The following is a 21,257-nucleotide window of genomic DNA, read 5'->3' on the forward strand; positions in this document are numbered from 1 at the left end:
CTGCTTGGCTTGGCCAGGCACCCTCCCACACTTCCCTTTCATGCCATCAGCTGCACCCTCTTTTCTTTTCTTTACCGCCGATCCTTGAATTTGGCACAATTTGAAAATGGAAACAACAAAGGACACCTTCAGCTATGGCAGAACCTAAATGCCATAACCTGCTACAAAACCAAATCTGGTGCAGTAGCAGATGGCAAAGCTTCTCTCCCAGAGGAACTCGATGCCTTCTACACCCAATTTGACCACAGTAACAGTGAAAGTCCATCCCCCTTGTATCCCCCATGTCCTCTGATGATCCCATCCCGTCTATATCTGAGGATGAAGTGTGTGTTTCCTTAAGGAAAGTGAATCCAAGGAAAGCATCCAGCCCGGATGTAGTACCTGGCTGAGGATTGAAAATCTGTTCTGGCCAATTTACCAATTCATGGATATCTTCAACATCTCACTCTGGCAGGGTATGGTACCCACCTGTTTCAAACAGGTATCAATCATACCATTGCTCACAAAGAGCACAGTAACCTGCCTTAATTACTATGACCAGTAGAACTTGCATCAACAGTGATGAAATGTTTTGAAAGGCTGGTGAAGAAGTATTTAGCTGCTGTCTGAGCAGAGAAATGCAGATGTTCCAGTTCTCCTGTCATAGCAATGGGTCTACAGCGGATGCCATCTCATTGGCTCTACACAAAGCCCTGGAATACCTGGATAGTAAAGATGCATTCATCAGGATATTCTTTAATCAACTACAGTTTGGCATTGAAGACCATCATCCCCTCAAAACTAATCAGCAAACTCCAAGACCAGGGACTCAACACCCCACTGTATAATTGGATAATGGATTTCCTCACCTCCAGACCACAATCGGTGAGAATTGGTAAGAACATCTTCATCAGTACCATAGAACTCCAGGGCTGCATTCTTAGCCCCTGCACTTTATACCTACGACAATGCGGCTCAGTACGACAATAACACCATCTATAAATTTACTGACAATACCACGGTCATGGGTTGTTTAAAGAGGGCGATGAGTCAGCATAAAGGAGGGCGATTGAAAACTTGGCTGAATGCTGCACCAACATCAACCTTGCACCCAACAAACCAAGAAGCTGATTGTTGACTTTAGGAAAGGAAAATCAGAGGTGTATGAGCCACTGATCATTGGGGGATCAGAGGTGGAGAGGGTGAGCAAATTTAAGTTCTTGAGAGTCTCAGAAGATATTTCCTGGACCCAACATACTAATGGCATCATGAAAAAAGCATGCCACCGTCCCTACTTCCTCAGGAGTTTGTGGAGGTTTGGTATGACACCAGAAACCCTGGCAAATTTCTACAGATGTGGTGGAAATTGTGCTGACCAGCTGCATCATGATCTGATATGGAGATACCAATACCCCTGAGTGTAAAACCCTTCAAAAGGTAGTGGAGACAGCCCAGGACATCACAGACAAAGCTCTCCCCTCTATTAAGGACATCTACAGAGAATGCTGCTGTCAGAGAGCAACAGCAATCATTAAAGACCCACTCCACCCAGCACATGCTCTATTCTCACTGCTGCCATCAAGAAAGAAGTATAGGTGCCACAAGACTCACACCACCAGGTTCAGGAACAGCTGCTACCCCTCCGCCATCAGACGCCTCAACAACAAACTCAATCAGGGACTTATTTAAAAACTCTTACTTGTGAACTTCATTGATTTTTTTATTCCCTCTGTATTGCACAGCCAGTTTGTTTACATCAGTTATCTTTGTACAATTTTTTATTTGTTTATATTTGTATGCTGAATACAGTTTTATTTGCACTACCAATAGTGGTCATTCTGCCTCACCTGCAGGATCAAGAATCTCAGGGTTGTATGTGATGTACTCTGACGATAAATCTGAAATCCGAATTTGAAATTTTGTGCTCCCATAAATTCTGAGGAACTGAGATGTCAACAGACCTCTACGAGCTCTGATTCTGGAAATCTACCCTAAGACCATTGTGGTTGTTTGCAAGATATTAACAGGGTTGTAAATGGAAACAACAAATATTAGATAAAACTGAATAATATTTTGCTCACCAGCAGATCTAAAAATGTAAAAATTTCTGGATTACTACTTAAGCATGACAATTGGCATAATCAATCTCAAGGAATTGGAATTGTGTAAATTCCTCTCATATATTTTAGTATAAATCAAATGTTTGCAGTAGTTTTTACTATAAACCCTGGTGCAACTGATCTATTTTACTCCACTGCCAGTTTCTTGCTCCCCAAAAATATTTCTACAGCCTTATTCTCCAAGTTTAATTTTGACCACACTATTCCTTGTAACATACCTAAAGAAGCTCTGGTCATCACCTTTTCTATTTTTTCCAAGTTTTCCTTATGGCTCATGTTCTCAGTCAGGTTTCTTAATAGTCATTATTAGACATTCTATTTATATAAGTAAATCACTTGAAATACATACAAAATATTTGGCTACCTGAGGCCTAGCAGAATCCTAGGACAGATTTGATCCTTAATTCATGGGGAGTAGACTCCAATTACTGCAGATTCAAAAATATGGGAACAAGAGTCAGTCTGAAGAGGTGATTTCTAGGCTGTTCATTATTTGAATATCAGATCTTAATCGATATGCTGTAGTCATCACCAACTTTACCAAAAATTTGTGGACAAGTGTATCCAGTGTTTCCAAATCAGAAGCCATCGATGAACCAAGAGATTCACAAACTACTGAAGACTAGATCTGTGGCGTTTAGGACTGGAGAATCAGAAACATACAGAAAGTCCAGGTACAACCTTCAGTCAGCCACACCATTGCAAAAAAATAATTCTGGACCAAGCCAGACAGCTGTGCCGTGCCTGCTCAGCATTTCACCCTATAAGAGAACCAGACCCATTCCAGTTCACTTATTGTCACAACAGGTCAATGGTATATTCCATCTCACTGGCCTCCACTCTGCACTAGATCACCTCAACCACAGGAACACCTACATCAAGTTGTTTATTGACTACAGCTCGGCATTCAACATCAGTATACCAACAAAATTAAAGGACCTTGGACTCTGTCCATCCCCCTGCAACTGGATCCTCTACTTCCTCATCGGCAGACCCCATTCAGTGTTAATCAGCAGCATAACCTTTTCCAAGCTGACCCTCAGCACTGGGGCACCCAAAGACAGCATGATTAGCTCCCTATCTACTATTAATACTCATGTATGCCCAGCCAAGTTCAGTTCCAACTCAGTCTGCATATTTGGTGATGATACCACTGTTGTTGGCTGATTCACTGGAAATAATAAGTCAGAACACAGGAAGGCGATCAACAATTTCGTTGGCGGGGTGCCAGAATGATAATCTTCCCCTTAACATTACCAAGACCAAGGAGCTTATTGTTGATTTTAGGAAGGAGACCAAGGAACCACACATTTGCCTGCATTGATGGGAAGGAGGTAGAGTCAAGAAACTTTAAGCCCATTGGATTCCATATTTCAGAAGATTTTTGTGGAACCAGTACAATGAGGCAGCCAAGAATAAGGTATACTAGTGCCTCTACTGTCATTGGATACTGACTGGTTGCATGACAGCCTGGTTTGGTAATTCTGTATAAGAATGCAAGAGCACAGAAGGCCTCAGAAAGTAGCAAACATAGTCGGGTCCATCCATTCCAAACATCATAAAGGACTTCCATCACCATGGCCACAACTTTTTCTCACTGCTGCCTTTGGGCAGAAGGTTCAGACGCCTGAAAAAGGGCACCTCCAGGTTCCAGAACAGTTTCCAATATCTCTCAGAACCTTGAACCTCCTCTTGGTACACTAATCATGTACTGTCTGCATTATTGCACACCATTTTTCTGCATAGGCATTATTGTGAATATTTTGGTATTTATTGTCTCTTAATTCAATTAGTTTACTGGCACAGTTTTTCTTCATAATACCTGTTTGGCTAAAGCAAGTTAGAATTTTGCACATATGCACATTGTATAATATGTATGGCAATAAACTCGTTATTGTATTCTGCATATACAAAATTCAAGGTCTAAAGAATTATCTCAGTTTTTATTTTCTGGAATTTCTTTCAGTTTGATACCACAGCTACTGTAGTGATAATGACAAGGAATCAAACAAAGGACAAGTACACACAAATGTTAAATGGAGCATATACCATTGAAAGCAGGTACTCTTTTCATAGAGCCATACAATGCTACAGCACAGGAAAACAAGTGATTCGGCCCTTCTAATCTGTGCCGACCATCATTCCGCTAGTCCCATTGACCTGCTCCCATTCCATAACCCTCTAGACCCCTCCCATCCATGTATTCATCCAATTTATTCCTAAAAAACTAAGATCAAGCCTGCATACACCACATCAGATGGCAGCTCATTGCACACTCCAACCACTCTTTCCCCTAATATTCACTTAAACCTTGCCCCTTTCAGTTTAAAACAATGACCTCATATTTATCTTCCCCAATCTAAATGGTAAAAGCCTACTCACATCCACTCTGTCTATACCTCTCATAATCTTGTAAACCTCTATCAAATCTCCCCTCATTCTTCTTTGCTCCAAGGAATAAAGTCCTAACCTGTTTAACCTTTCGCTGTAACTCAATTCCTGAAGTCCAGGCCACATCCTAGAAAATTTTTTCTGGACTCTTTCCTGTAGTTAGGTGACCAAAGCTACACACAATACTCCAAATTTGGCCTCACTAATATTTTAAACAACTTTAACATAACTTCCCAACTCCCGTACTTAATACTTTGATTTATGAAGGCCAATATGTCAAAAGCTCTCTTTACAACCCTATCCACCTGTGATGCCATTTTCAGGGAATTATATTCTACCGCACTTCTCAGTGCCCTACCATTTACCACCTCTATCTTTCCAAAATGCAACACCTCACACTTGTCTGCATTAAACTCCATTTGCCATTTTTTGGCCCATTCTCCCAGTTAGTACAGATCCCTTTGCAAGTTTGAAAATCTATCCACAATTTCTCCTATCTTTGTGTCATCAACAAACTTGCTGATCCAATTTCCCACATTATCATCCAGATCTTTGATATAAACAACAAACAACAATGGTGCCAACACAGATCCCTGAGGCACACCACTAGTCACAGACCTCCAGTCTGAGAAGCAACCACCCACTACCACTCTGTTTTCTCCCACACAGTCAATTTCCAATCCAGTTTCCAACCTCTCTATGGATACCTAGTGTTTTAACCTTCTGATCTAACCTCCCATGTGGGACTTGTCAAAGGATTTACTAAAGTCCAGGTAGACAACATCCACAGCCTTTTCTTCATCTATCTTCTTTGTAACCTCTTTGAAAAACCGTACAAGATTCGTTAAACATGACCTACCATGTGCAAAGCCATGCTGACTGTCCTTAATCAGTGCATAGCTGCCCAAATACTATATATCCTATCTCTCAGAACTTCTTCCAATAATTTACCTACTACTGATGTCAGGTTTACCAGCCTATAATTACCTGGTTTCTTTTTGGAGCCTTTTTTAAACAACAGGACATCATGAGCTACTCTCCAATCCTCTGGCACTTCATCCGTGGCAAAGGACATTGGAGTATATCTGCCAGGGCCCCTGCAATTTCTACACTAGTCCCCCTCAAGGACCGAGGGTATATATCTAGCCTGGGGGTTTTATTACTGTAAGGCAGCAAGCAACTCCTCCTCCTTAATCTCCATATATTCCATTACACTTTTGTTTGTTTTCCTTCCTTCCTTATGCAGTATGCCACTTTCATGAGAAATAATGATGCAAAAAAAACTTTTTAAAGATTTCTCCCATTAAGTGAGGTTCCACAAATAGTTAATCACTCTGATCCTCTAGGGGACCAATTTTATCACTTACTATCCTTTTACTCTTAATATGCTTGTAGAAACTCTTTGAGTTTACCTTCACATTATCTGCCAAACCAACCTCATGTCTTTTTGCCTTCCTGATTTCCTTATTATGTGTTTTCTTGCCTTTTCTGTACTCTTCAAGTACCTCATTAGCTCCTTGTTGCCTATATTTGCTATACACCTCCCTCTTCTTAACCAGAACACCAATATCCCCTGAAGACCAGGGTTCCCTATGCCTATTAACTTTGCCTTTAATCCTAACAGGAACACGCAAACTTTGCATTCTCAAAATTTTGCCTTTGAAGGCCTTCCACTTAACAGACCATTGTCAGAAAACAACATATGCCAATCCACTCTTCCAAGATCCTTTCTCATTTCCACAAAATTTGCCTTTCTCCAGTTTAGAAGCCCAACATGATGAGAACCAGACTTATCCTTTTCCATAATTAACTTGAAGCTAATTGCATTATGGTCACTGGACCTAAAATGTTCACATCTGCCATCTGCCTTGTTCCCTAATAGGAGATCAAGTACTGCATCCTCTTGCCTTAGTACCTCTATATATTGATTTAGAAAACTTACTGAGCACATTTCACAAACTCCAAGCCATTCAGCCCTTTCACAGTATGGGAGTTCTAGTCAATATTTGGAAAGATAAAATCTCCTACTGTCACATCTTTATACTTCCTCTCTACAGATTTTCTCTACAGAATTCTCTCTGACTATTGAGCAGTCTATAATACAACCCTATTAATGTGGTCATACCTTTCCCGTTCCTCAACTTCACCCATATGACCTCTGTAGACAAAACCTCCTGGCTGTCCTGACTTCACAGAGGTGAGATATTTTCCCTGACCAGCAATGCCCTTTCATTCCTACCCCTTCATCACTTCAGAAGCAATGGAACCCCAGAACATTAAGCTGCCAGTCCTACCCCTCCTGCAACCAAATCTCACTAATAGCAATAATGTCATAATCTTACGTATCAATCCAGCCTTTCTAAAATAAATACATCTGAGAAAATTTCTATCACATACAAACCTTTGATTTCTGTCTATACATGCAGTCCTTTATCCTCCTCGTCACTAACTGCTCTAACGTTCATGAAAACAGAATGCAAGAAGTACCTGGCAGTGAAACAGAATCAGGAGTTGAGAATTGAGAGCTTGGGTCAAGGAGCTGACTCTAGAACTCACTGTTTCTCTTGCTGCTTATCCTGTTTGGCTCGCCAGTTACTTCCAGCATTCTCTTTTTTTTATATTTCTACCATCTGCTGCTTTATACTCCATCTCTATTTGCTATGATTAGTGTAAATGACACTGCAGTAAGCTTGTAGAACTGTCTTTGTACAAAGATATTGGAAAAATACAACTCCAGGTTACCTTATCATTAAGATTTAATATATTTCTTGTATTCTGTATTCTTCCCATGAAGAGACTCTGAAGATGAACAATTGAAGCTTTATCTATTGATTTTCTTTGTGGTTCAATTACTTTGGACCATGCTTGCAATTAATATGGACAACAAATTTGTAATGATAAACAGCAATTAAATTTTGAGAAAATACATATTGTTGATTGGAAATCTTGATGAGCTCTTATTTAATCTGTCAAGTATAAAAATTATATTGACAGGATTACAGTTAATTGGAATTATAGACTTTCACTAAGCTCACTCAACTTTAACAAATAAAAAGTAAACTAAACAAATCAGAGACCAATAATCTGAATTTAGCATCCACAAAATTAACTCTATGGTCTAACATTGACTGAGAATGTCATAACATTAGATCAAGGTAAATAAACTCAGATGAATTAATTGGATAGTAAACAAAGAATGCCATGTGCTGTTTTGGTTCCACTGCTATTGGAGGGATGATGATAAGTTTGAGGGGATGCAGAGTAGATTCATCAGACTGTTGCCAGGTTGAAGGGTTTGGAGTTGGATAGGCTGAGTCTTTATTCCCTGGAGTGAAGCAGGAAGTGGTGTAATGAGCCCAGAGGACTCCAAAACCCAGCAGCAATAGATATTCACCAAGACAATAGTTACTTAAACAAAAGTTGCTTTTAACTTTCTTTAAACATAAAAACAGGATCAAACTTTAACTTATTACTATTAAATTAACTTAACCTAACTTAACCCCCTTCTAATTCTAAGCGCACATGTATGTAATGTGTATATGCTCAAGAAAGTTCTTTGTTTCACAATCTAATCATTCACTTCTCACTTCTCCAAGTTCACCAGTATCAGGCAATTCTCATACTGTGCACAGAATTCAACATTGATGAATCTTCACCAGGCTCTGGTACTTAAAGTTAAATGGTTACTGCTCAGGAAGGTTCTTGTTGGTTTCAGAGAGATATTTGTTGCTGGTTGGACACACACAAACTGATTTCCTCCAATCAGTCACTTCAGTGTCTTGCCGTAGAAACTTGCTCCATCATGGGTTTTCCAAATGATATCCTCTTCTTCCAGGTCACCACAATCTTCTTGTTTCCCTTATTTCAAGAGAAACACTCCAGCCAGCCATTTCCTCTTGTAAGGACTACAAGGGGTTTGAACAGGCTGAACTCAGAACTCATAACCCATCTTCAAAAATGGGGTTTTTCAACAAGCCTATCAGCTTGCCATTTTGCAGCCTCAATTTCTACTGAGAACTAATTTTTCTCTCTTGCTTTCTCTCTCTCTCTCTCTCTCTCTCTCTCTCTCTCTCTCTCTCTCTCTCTCTCTCTCTCTCTCTCTCTCTCTCTCTCAGATAAGAATCCTATTTGAATTTTCCTCTCTCTGCTTGTAAAAACCAAAAATCTCTCCTAAGGCTCCAAACCCAATCTTTGAAAGATCTTATCAGTACTTCTGAGGCTGGACTTTATTGTCCATACACAATAGATCAGCATTCTTCATTGCCTCTGCAAAGCCAACCGGAGTCTGAACGTCTAGCTTCAGCAAATCTGTTGCATTTTAAATGAGATGTCTTTTGTGAAGCGTTACTCTGTGAAGTGACCGACACTAAACCCCCACAATCTATATCTTTTAAAGACACATTTATCCATAACCATACTAATATAAACTGTAACAGAGGTATATAAAATCATGAGGGGGTATGGATAAAATGATTGCTCACAGTCTTCTTCTCAGGGCAGACAATTCTAGAACTAGAGGGAATAGAATTAAAATGAGAGCAGAGAGATTTAAGTTGGAACTGAGGACCAACGTTTTCACCTAGACAGTAGTCCATATCTGGAACAAACTGCCAGAAGAATCTAAGTGTGTACAATTATAACATTCAAAAGATATTTTAACAGAAGTCAAGAACTCCATATATAAGGGTTCAGAATTAAATTAATCAATGCAGGGAAATGGGACTAGCCCAGAACGTTAACTGTTTGCATGGACGAGTTGATCTGAAGGGTATGTATCGTATTGAACGACACTTTAACTTTCTATAACTATAGAAAGATGCTGGAAACTTGCAGACTGAGTGACTAACTTTTAGCATGGGGGGGTCAAAGTGCTGACCTGGGGTCTTGACATGACGGTGGACCTTGACAACCTGGTATTGGGTGCAGTTGCCCGCCATCTTGGCGACTTACTTCCTCAGGCCGTGCCATATGAACCTTTCCACTACCATGTGATCCGCAGCTTTGATGGATGGGTGCACAAGGTCATGGACGATTTTGAAGGCCTGAGGTCTCCATTGTTGTGGCACTACTGGACATGGTGTGCCCGTGGATACGTTGCACAGGAGCATGTCAGGACTGTCCGCCAGCTTGAGGTCCTCGAAACTGAGGATGGTGATGGCTGTGTGGAATGTCTGAGTCTCCTCGTCCCCTTTTTGAGCCTGCACCAACTAAGAATAGTCCAGGCCAAGGGCTAGAGTCTGGATGGTGGGGCGCGAGAGTACGTTGGCCACAACATTGTCTTTGCCCGTGAGGTGCCGGTTGTCCGTGCTGATTTCTGAGATGTAGGACAGGTGGTGACATTGGTGCGCCGACCAGGGCCTGGGTTCGGATTTCTTGTGGTCTGTGAAGACCGTAAATGGCCTGCCCTCCAGAAAGTACTGGAAGTGCCTGATGGCCAGGTAGAGGGCCAGGAGCTCCCTTTTGAACACGCTATACTTGAGCTTGGGGGGAGGGGTGGTTCAGGTGGTGGCTGAAGAATGCCAGGGCATTCACTGACATTGCACTGTCTGTTCCAGGACGTCTCCAATGGCTGTGGCTGACATGTCTACGGAGAGTGCGATGTGCACGTCAGACAGTGGGTGGATTAGTAAGGTGGCATTTGCCAGGGCATCTTTGGTAGTGGTGAAAGCTGCCTTGGCCTCCTCCGTCCACACCAGAGTCTTGTTCTTGGTGGCTATCATGTCAAACAACGGTTGCATTATGCTGGCTGCCCCTGGGATGAAGCGGTTGTAAAAGTTAACCATCCCAGTGAATTCCTGGAGGCATTTGAGGCTATCGGGTCGGGTGTTCTGGCGTATGGGTGCCACCTTCTCTGCCGATGGTGCTGCTCCATCTGCTGTGATGGTGTGGTCTATGAACTGCATGGAGCTCTTGTCAAACTGGCATTTCACCATGTTAACCGTGAGCCCAAACTCTGCCAGGCAGGCAAACAGCCTGCGGAGGTGGGCCTTGTGTTCGCCGTGGTCTCTGCTGGCGATGAGGATGTCATCAAGGTAAATGAATATGATGTCCAGGTTCTTGCCGACTGCATTCATCAGGCGCTAAAAAGTTTGCACTGCATTCTTGAGGCCAAAGGGCATGCGCAGGAATTCAAAGAGTCCGAAAGGGATAATGATGGCTATCTTGCCGATGTTGTTGGGGTGTATGGGGATTTGGTGGTAGCCCCACACTAGGTCGACCTTCGAAAACACCCTCGCACCGTGGAGGTTGGCTGTGAAATCCTGAATGTGGGGAATTGGACAGCGGTCAGGCGTGATTGTGTCATTCAGGTGGCAGTAGTCTCTGCAAGGTTGCCAACTGCCCGAGGATTTAGGGACCACGTGCAAGGGGGATGTCAGATCTGTGGACTATCCCCAACTCCTGCATGCGAGAGAATTCCTCCTTGGCCAACTGCAGCCTGTCTGGGGGCAGCTTTCTGGCCTTGTATGGAGCGGGGGGTCTTGGGTCAGAATTTGATGCAGCACCCTGTGTTGTGGCATAGTGGAGGTGAACTGCGGCTGGAGGATCGCTGGGAACTCATTAAGTATATGGCCGTACTCATCATTGAGGGCGGTGACTGCTGTTACGCCTGGGCTGCGGGCAGTGGTGGCCTCGAGGCGGACTGTCTGGAAGGTCCGGGCATGTACCAAGCGCTTGCCTTTGAGGTCCACCAGTAGACTGTGAGCTCGGAGGAAGTCACCACCGAGGATCGCTGTGCCCACTGCGGCTAGGGTGAATCTCCAACTGAACTTGTCACTTCCCAGCATGTTTAATGTGCACATTAAGCATCCTGAAAGTGCTGATGTTGGTGCAGTTGGGTGCCCGCAGCATGGGGCCTTGCTGCCGGGTGCGGGTCTCTAGTGCGGTCAGCGGGATGATGCTGAGTTCAGCGCCCGTGTCGACCAGGAACTGTCGGCCGCTCGCCTTGTCTCCATGTGAAGGAGGCTTCCGCTTGCTTGAACCATGTGCATGGGCGATGCGTCCAGAAGGGTGGTAGTTTCACAGGAACTGCGTTCACTGCTGCGGCGTGAATGATGAAGAGACCAGAATCATCTGGGCTCGTTGGGGTCACCAATTGTGGCAGTAGCTACAAAGAGGTGAGTTCCAGTTTCAACTGTTTTTTGAAAGCTCACGCTGCACTCTTTAAGGGCAAGCTCTCACCACGTCACCACGTCGGCTGCAATGTCATGACTTAGCCAAAAGGGCATGCACGATGGCCAAGGCTACAAGGAATCCCTGAACCCAACAGTGCCATCTTATTGCGGCTGCTCCGCTACTGCGGCTGTCACATACAGAGCCGGTTCACCTGCGTCATGATGTGTGCCACCACATTTCCTTATTTTACTATTAAAAGTTGAGCCTTTGGTTTATATTTGTGACCTTGCATTCTAAACAACTCAACCAATAAAAAGTCTCCTCCCATTCACTCTATTAACCCATTTTAATATGTATATTCATTCCCTTCAGCAACAATGGCACTATGGCAGAAATAGTATACTGTAGCAATTGTGTGACAGTGCAAAATTAAGAACGAGAAAATGATCAGATGTAGTTGTCGAAGTTCAGCAAAAGTTGTTTACTCAAACCATAACTTGCAACTTTTTAAAACCCCTTTGCGATCCAAATGACGTCATCGCATTGTGACATCATGACATCACTCAGAACTTCCTGAGCCTGTTCAATTAAGCCTCCAGTGAGCTGCTACAATACAACTTTAAGTTCTTGGGGGTAAGTATTTCCAGAGATCTGTCCTGATCCAACCAATCATTGTTATGGCAAAGAAAGTGCACCAATGTCTCTTCTTCCTGAGAACCCTAAGGAAATTTGGACTGTCCCCTGTGCCCCTCATTAACTTTTACAAATGCACCATTGAAAGTATCCTGTCAGTGTGCATCACTGATATAGATACTCCTCAGCCTAAACCTACAAAACACAGCTCAGACCATCATATAAGCTTCCTCTCTATCGACTCCATCTACACCTGCCTTAGAAAAGCAGTCAACATGTTAAAGGTCTCACCCCAACCCAGCCACTCTCTGTTCTCCTTCATTCTATTGGGAAGAAGGTTCATGAATCTAAAATGATGCATCACCAGATTCAAGGACTGTTTCTTGATGCTATCAGACTCCTGAATGAACCGTACATTCTAACTGATCTCTCTCTGCACCTCTGCCCTCTTCTGTTTTATTGGGTTTTTTTTTTACATATGGGTTGACTTGCTCAATAGCATGCAGAAAATGTTTTAATTGTACCTAAGTATATGTATTAATAAACAACCTTGAACTTATGTTACCAGGACTCAAGGACTTGATCCATAGCAAGAGTTTGAGCAGGTTAGGGCTTTGTTCCTTGCAGTGCAAGAGGGTGAGGGGTAACCTCAGAAAAATACAAAATCATGAGAGGAATAGATCAGGTGAACATAGTCTTTTGCCCAGAGGAGGGGAATTACTAACCCAAGGACATAGGTTTAAGGTCTAAGTTAGGGGGGGGGGGGAGATTTAACAAGAACCTGAGGGGTAACTTTTTTACACAGAGGATGGTGAATGTATAGAACGAACGGCTGGAGGAAGTGGTTGAGGCAAGCACTATTGCAATGTTCAATAAAAAAAAATTAGAAGGATACATGGATAGAATAAGTTTAGAGGGATATGGAGCAAACACGGCCAGATAGAACTAGTGTGGGTGGGACATTTTAGCTGCCATAGGCATTGGACCAAACAGTGTGTTTCCATGTTGCTTGACTCTATGATTCTTAGAGATCATCAGATCTCCCTTCAGTCTTCTCCAAACAAAAAACAGACCAAGCCTGTAATCTATTTTTGTAACTGAAAATCTTCCTCCTAGGAACAATTCCCAGAATTTCTTTCTGGATATTTTGTATACTTTTGTGTGCTTCCTATTTTGAGGTACCCCAAATTGAACACAATACTCCAGTTGAAAATGGAATAGTTTATAAAGATTTAACTCTTCCTTTGTACTCTATACCTTTATTGATAGAGCCCAGAACTGTGTATAATTGGTTAACTGTTTTCTCAACTGGCTCCACAATTTTCAATAATTTGCATACCAATGCCTCTGGCACCCTTTGCTCCTTTTTCAGAATAGTATTTTTTAATTCTATATTGCCTCTCCTCACCCATCTAATCAGAATGGATCTCCTCACATTTTTCACATTAACTTCATCTCTAACAAGTTTGCCCCTTCTAGGAGCTGGTTATATCTTTTTGAGTATATTATTTATATTTTAACCACCAAATAAAATTTACAATACAAATCTTTAAAATAGTTTAATCCATTATGCATGTGGTATCTATTACTCCCCCCCCATCCCCTCCTGATAAAGCCCCAGCAAAGAAGGAAGAAAGAATGAAAAAGATACAAGATGTAAGAATGAAGACTGGAGATCTTTTCCAGAAATAATATTTACCATTAAATAAAGGTCACCAAGGATTGAGTTACCAGAGAAATTATTAAACATTCATTCCAATACTCTGAAAATATGAATGCCATATTTTCCAAAATATATGGTATCTATTCCTTAAGATGTATGTAATTTTCTCAAGTGGTATACAACTATGAATTCCTGCATTTCATCTTTCCATTGCTAAGCCTGTATCTGATTTCCAAGTTATAGCAATACATTTCTTCGATTCTCCTAAGGCGATTTTTACAAACTTTATTTGATATATATTTAATTTTAATTTAGGTGTAATACCTTTAATATTACAAAATATAAATAGTATTGGATCCTACAGGAATTTTATCCCTGTTATTTTTTCAAATAAATTACTTACATCAAGCCAGAAAGGTTTTACTTTAGGACACTGCCAAGTGCCAACCTCTTGTCCACATTATAAACCACAAATCTGTAATGTGTAGTTCAATCTATGTAACATCTGCAGGGTAAGGCATAATTGATATAAAAAGTTACATTGTACCAATCTTTATCTTACATTAATTGTATTTGTCATACTAGCCCTACACAACTCCATCCAATTTTGCTCATCTATTTGCCTATTCAAATCAACTTACTGTCTCTCTCTTGACTTGTGTATCCCTTCTTTAGAAGATCCCTTGTGTAACAAAACATACATTGCAGACATAAATTTACATATACTACTGTTACAAATCAACAATTCAGTCTCACTACAATTTGGCCATGCCAAATTTGTACCAAATTTTTCATTCAGAAAGGTCTTTACTAGATAGTAACAGAAAAAGGTATTAAATATATTAAATATATTAAATTTATTCTTCATTTGTTCAAAGGTCAAAAATTAACTTCTCAAAACAAGCTTCAATATTTTTAAAACCCTGACATGACCAAATCTTTAAAGATTGGTTATCTATAGAAAATGGAATATCCATTCTGTGCTAAAGGTGTCTTCCTTGACAATAAACCTCCTAAACCTATTTCTGTTTCAAAATAGGCATATCTCTAACCCCAGTCAACAATTCAGAATTCCATTTATAAACAAATCTTGTGAATTTATTTCTCCTATTTTATTGAGTTCAATATGTACCAAGATGGGTTTTTTTTTCTCAAGTCAAACAATGCATTAATAAATCTCAGCTGGGCAGCCCTATAATAATTTTTTAAATTACAGAGTTGCAAGCCTCCCAAATCAAAATTCCAAGTTAATTTTTCCAAATAAACCTATTCCATAATTTTTTTAATATTCATATATAAATCCTTAAAAATCTTTAAGGAATTGAAATTGGAATTGAATGTAAAAGGTATTGTAATCTAGGAAAAAAATATTCATCTTAATTAAAGTTATTGGTAAGATGCTCCATCTATTCAATTCAAATTATCTATAATTTTCTTAAGTAATAGTAAATAACTTGTACAAATTATTGAAATCTTTGTCCACTCAAATACCTAAGTAATTAATTCCTGTATCTGGCCATTTAAACTGAATAACTGTTTTACACTGTACATAATTTCCACTCACTAAAGTCATAATTTCAGTTTTATCACAATTAATTTTATAACCTGATATTTCACCATATTCCTCCAACCAAAAATGTAATGAATGTAGGAAATTCAAGGGATAAGTCAAATATATCAAGACATTGTCTGCAAATAAATTTATTTTATACTCCTCTTGATTAACTTTAATACCTTTAATATCAGCGTCTGACCGTATTAATTCTGATAAGGGTTCTATCACTAAAATAAATAAAGCTGGTTATATCTTGATGCAATTTCTCACTATCCTCTTCATAGTTAACCAAATTCCATTTTTTATCGACAACAAAGTTAGAAAATGTGACTTGTATCTTCAAGTTTAAATCATTAATATAAATCAAAGAAAGCAATAGTCTGTCACTAATCCTTAGGGAACACTTCCCTCCCTCAAGTCTAAAAATAATTTTCAACAACCCTTTGTTGCCATTTACTTTGCCAACTTTGTATTCATATTATCAATTGTCACCTGCTCCATCTTTGTTGGTAAGCATGTAAACTTTAGATCTTTAATTGGTAGAGTAAACTGTATTAAGATGAATATTTTTCCAAAATTACAATACCTTTTTCAATCAATTACAATTTCAATTCCTCAAAGCCTTCTAGAAAGCAACATACATCACTTCAATTGCATTACCCTCATTGACTCTATTCATTATCTTATCAAAAATGTCTGTTGAATTGGTTTGTCATTTGTCCTTAACACATTTGTGCTGTTTTCCTTAATTAATTAATTATCCTTTGGATTACTATCGATCCTGTGACAGATAAATGTTTGTAAAAACTTTCATATCACTGAGGTAAAATTTACTGACCTATAATTGCAGAACATAATTCAGCTTTAGAAAAAGGGAGTGGAATTTTCCACTCTCTCAGCTTCTGGCAGCACTCCCATATTCAAAGTGCAATGAAAGTTTATGATTAATGCCGTGATGATTTCTTCTTGCACTTCCTCAAAATCCTAGAATGTATACCATCTGGTCTTGGGGACTTAGCTGTTCAGCCAATTTATCGAAAATCTCCATGCTCTCAATTTTTAATGTATCTCATTTATAAAAATATCTCCTTTGCTTTACAAATACTGTCTGACCAGTTTATTCCAAGCATTTTTAATTTTTGCTAATAATTATATTTAAGAAGCATAGATAATTAAATATAATGCAGAAATTTAACTTGGACAAAGACCCATTGTATATAACATTGGATATTTAATTATTTTTATTGTAATTGGGTTAAATTTCAGGTGTTACATGCAGATGTTGGTAGATACAAATTCTGCATTCCAAAATATTTCCAAAGCCTTTTTTCTGGAAGTGTTAGATAATAAGTATTGAAATTGATGGATATTGAAATCTCACATTTATTTTCTTTGGTAGTTTACACAAGCATCTTATTGAACATTTGAATGCAGAGATAATACTGAACACCATAACTGATGTCAATGTGGCTTTGGAGTGGATACGATCAACATTTCTTTACATCAGAGCTCTTAAAAATCCAATTCATTATGGTAAGATTTAATATTTATGAACACATAAAATGCTGCAGAATGTTGTCTTTTCATTATAGTCATAGTGCAAAATAGCATAGAACAGGTTCTTTAACCAAATTTGTCCATGCCAACCAGATTGACATTCTAGGCTTGTCCTATTTGCCCGCATTTGGGCCATATTCATCTAAACCTTTTGAATGTTGAAATCATACCTTCTTCTATAGCTGCCTATGGCACTTTGTTGTAAAGACAGACTATTCTCCACATGAAAATGTGGCCTCATTCTCAATTCTCTTATCTTAAACCTATGCCTTTTAGTTCTGGAATCATCTAACCTAGGAGAAAGTCTATGAGTGTTGTGACAGGCTCAGAGGACCCCAAAACCCAGCAGAAAATTCAGCAAGAAAAATGGTTACTTAAACAAAAGTTTCTTTTAATTATCTTTAAACATAAAAACAGGATCAAACTTTAACTTATTACTATTAATTTAACCTAACTTAACCCCCTTCTAATTCTAAGCACACCAGTATGTAATATGTGTGTAAGTTCAGAAAAGTTATTTGATTCACAGTCCATTCTCACTCCTCCAAGTTCATCGGTATCAGGCAATTCTTATACTGTGCACAGAATTTAACATTTATGAATCTTCACCAGGCTTTGGTGCTTGAAAGGTAAATGGTTACCACTCAGGAAGGTTCTTGTTGGTTTTGAGAGAGATTTGTTGCTTGTTAGAAACACACAACTGATTCCTTCCGATCAGCCACTTCAGTGCTGAAGAAACTTGCCCCATCAGGGTTTTCCAGATGGTAACCTTTTTCTTTCAGGTCACCACAAAATTCCTTTTTGTTTCCTTTATTTCAAGTGAGATATTATACAGCGATCCATTTCCTCTTGTATGGACCACAAAGGGCTTTGAACAGGCTGAACTCAGAACTCACAACTCGTCTTCACAAGATCACAAGATAAAGGAACAAAAGCAGACCACTAGGCCCATGGGGTCTGTTCCATGACTATGCACTAAGCTAAACTAAACTCACCCCTAGTTTCAATTACCAACTTTTGCCCATATCCCTTGATACCCTTACTAATGAGATACCTATCCATTTCCTCTTTAAATACTCCTAATGATCTGGCCTCCACTGCTTTGTGTGGCAGTGAGTTCCACAGATCCACAATCCTCTGACTATAGAAGTTATTCGTCCTCTCTGTTTTGATTGGATAACTTCTAATTTTAAGACTATGACCACTTGCCATCGACTCACCCATCAAGGGAAACATCTTATCCACATTCACTCTGTCAAAATCTTTGAATATTCGAAATAGCTCTATGAGATTTCGCCCCCCCCCCCTCACTCCAATGCGTACAACCCAAGAGCTGCCAAATGTTCCCCATACTCCAGTCCCTGCATTCCAGGAATTATCCTGGTAAATCTCCTCTGCACCTTTTCCAACAACATCATATCTTTTCTAAGATAGGGGGCCCAGAACTGTACACAGTACTCCAAATGGGGTCTCAGCAGTGCCCAATAGAGCCTCATTAAAACCTTTCTACTCTTAAACACTATACCTCTTGGAATACCTCTAGCATAGCATTTGCCTTTTTCACTAACAATCCTACCTGGGCATTAACTTTTAGATTACTCTACATAAGGATGCCAAGGTCGCTTTGCACCTCCGAGAATTGAATTTTCTCCCCATCCTGTTTATTTCCACTGCCAAAATGTAGAATCAAACACTTCTCAACATTGTACTTCATCTGCCATATATCTGCTCAGTCTCCCAATCTGTCTGTATCCCTCTGCAATTTTACAGTTTCTTCAACAGTTCCTGCTCTATCACCTATCTTGGTGTCATCCACAGATTTGGCCACAAAACTATTTAGTCCACAATCCAAATCATTAATATAAATTTTAAACAGCAGTGGCCCCAAGACCGACCCCTGTGGAATACCACTTGTTACAGGCAGCAATTCTGAATGGGATCCCTTAATTTCAACCCTTTGCTTTCTGCCTATCAGCTAATTTTCTATCCAATCTAATAGTGTCCCTGAAATTCATTTTTTAAAAATCAGCCTAAAATGCTGCACCTTATTGAAAGCGTTGTGAAAATCCAAGTATATAACATCCACAGCTTCCCCTTTGTCTATCCTACCTGAGATTTCTTCAAAAAAACTCAAATAGGTTAGTCAAGCATGATCTACCTTTTAAAAAACCATGCTGACTAAGACCTATCCTGTCATGCATTTCCAGGTATTTCATAACTTCATCCTTAAGGATTGACTCTAATATCTTCCCCACCACTGACGTCAGACTTATAGGTCTGTAGTTCCCTTTTTTTTGCTTCCCACCTTTCTTGTACAGCAGAACCACATTCGTAACCTTCCAATCCCCTGGAACTATGCCAGAGACTATTGATTTCTGGAAGATTGTCACCAATGAATCTATGATCTCCAAAGCCATCTCTTTCAAAACCCACAGGTGTACCTTGTCCGGTCCGGGAGATTTATCTGTCTTTAATCCATTCAATTTACCTAGCACAATTTCTCTAGTAATCTTAACTGTATCCAACTCTACTCCCTGAAGCTTCTGTCTGTCAGGGATATTACTAATGTCTTCCACAGTGAATACAGATGTAAAATATTGATTTAATTCTTCTGCCATATCTTTGTAACCCATTATAATTTCCTCAGTATTGTTTTCTATTGGTCCTATGTCAACACGTGTCTCTCTTTTATTCTTTAAATATTAAAAAAACTCTTAGTATCTTTTTTTTATATGGTTTGTCAATCTCCTTTCATAACTCTTTTCTTTCCTTATGACTTTTTTTATTTCTTTCTGTAATTTTTTAAAGGAATCTCAGTACTCTGATTTCCCACTAATTTTAGCTACCTTATATGCCCTCCCCTTTGCTTTTATCTCGGCCTTAACTTCTTTTGTTCGCCACATTGGTATCATCTTTCCTATGACTACTTTCCTTTTTCTAGGAATATATCTATCCTGCATGCCTTTTATTATTTGCAAAAATATCTTCTGATACTGCTCTGTTCCTCCTATTAGTTTGCTTTTCCAGTGAACTTTGGCCATTTCCTCATACCACTATAATTTTCCTTTATTCCACTGAAAAATTAATACATCCGATAACGTTTTTTACTTTCCAAATTTGAAATTGAATTCGACCATGTTGTGGTCACTGCTTGCTAGAGGTTCTAAGACCTTTAACTCCCTAATGGCCACAGATTCGTTGCACATGACCCAATCTAGAAGTGCTGATCCCCTGGTGGGCTTTCCACAAGCTGTTCAAAATTCCATCTCTTAGGTTTTCTACAAACTCACACTCCTGTGATCCAGTAAATTCCTGTCCTTCCCAATTCCCTGCCATGTTAAAATCTCCCATAATTAATTTGTTATTATCTTTTCAACATGCCCTTTATATTTCTATCTGTACCTCATAGTCTTCTTCCCGGCTGCTGTTTGGGGCCTGTATATAACTGCTAATATAATTTTTTTACCCATGGCATTTCTTAATTCAATCCATTATGATTCTACCACTTTAGACCCTATGTCCCTTCTTTCTATTGATTTAAAGTCATTTCTTATCATGTGAGCCATCCCTCCACCTCTACCCTCTTCCCTATCTTTCCTATGCTCTGTGTATCCTCAGATATTGAACTCCCAATCGCCCACCTCATTGAGCCGTGTTTCAGTAATGGCCACAATGTCATATCTTTTTAGATGAATCTGAGCAACCAGATCATCCACTTTGTTTCTGATGCTATGTGCATTTAAGTGTTCATAAGCTCGTTATCGATGACATATAAGTTGTATTCCTGTTGAACAGCTCTTTCTCCTGTCTGCTCACCTGCCTTTCCTTTATGTCATTTTTGACCACTTCTGTACTATTAATTCCTTACTCTGATGTAGCTCCCTGACTCACTGCTATCCTATTTTCTTTGCTCTCATTATGATTTCTGTCTCCCTGCAAAGTTAGTTTAAACCCTCCCCAATGGCTTTAGCAAACCCTCCTGCCAATAATCCAATAATGGATCTAATACACAATTGAAATCTCCCCCATCAAAATATTTTCTTTAGCTTAACTTAAAGTTAAAAAAGCTTCAGACACAAATTGTTCGTCATCAACATTAGGTGCATAAACATTCAACAAAGACCATGAGTCAGCAAACAATTTACAATTAATGATTAGAATTTGGCCAACTGATTCCACCAAAGATTCAAGTTCAAATGGAATTTTCTTGTGAATCAAGATTGCCACTCCTCTTGATTTCGAATTG

At 39.6% G+C, this 21,257-nt stretch overlaps 1 protein-coding gene across 10 annotated transcripts in view; it reads left to right on the forward strand.

Moving 5' to 3' along the window:
* The window catches only part of hfm1 (helicase for meiosis 1), a 197,843-nt gene that overhangs the window by 80,122 nt on the left and 96,464 nt on the right, over positions 1-21,257 (forward strand). For all 10 annotated transcript variants that reach the window (XM_069939173.1, XM_069939172.1, XM_069939178.1 and 7 more), the window contains 2 exons: positions 4,066-4,160; positions 16,854-16,987. In XM_069939173.1, the coding sequence (XP_069795274.1) occupies positions 4,066-4,160; positions 16,854-16,987 (229 nt within the window). The remainder of the gene's footprint in view (positions 1-4,065; positions 4,161-16,853; positions 16,988-21,257) is intronic.

Source organism: Narcine bancroftii, chromosome 5, assembly GCF_036971445.1.
Source record: "Narcine bancroftii isolate sNarBan1 chromosome 5, sNarBan1.hap1, whole genome shotgun sequence".
Lineage (NCBI taxonomy): Eukaryota > Metazoa > Chordata > Chondrichthyes > Torpediniformes > Narcinidae > Narcine > Narcine bancroftii.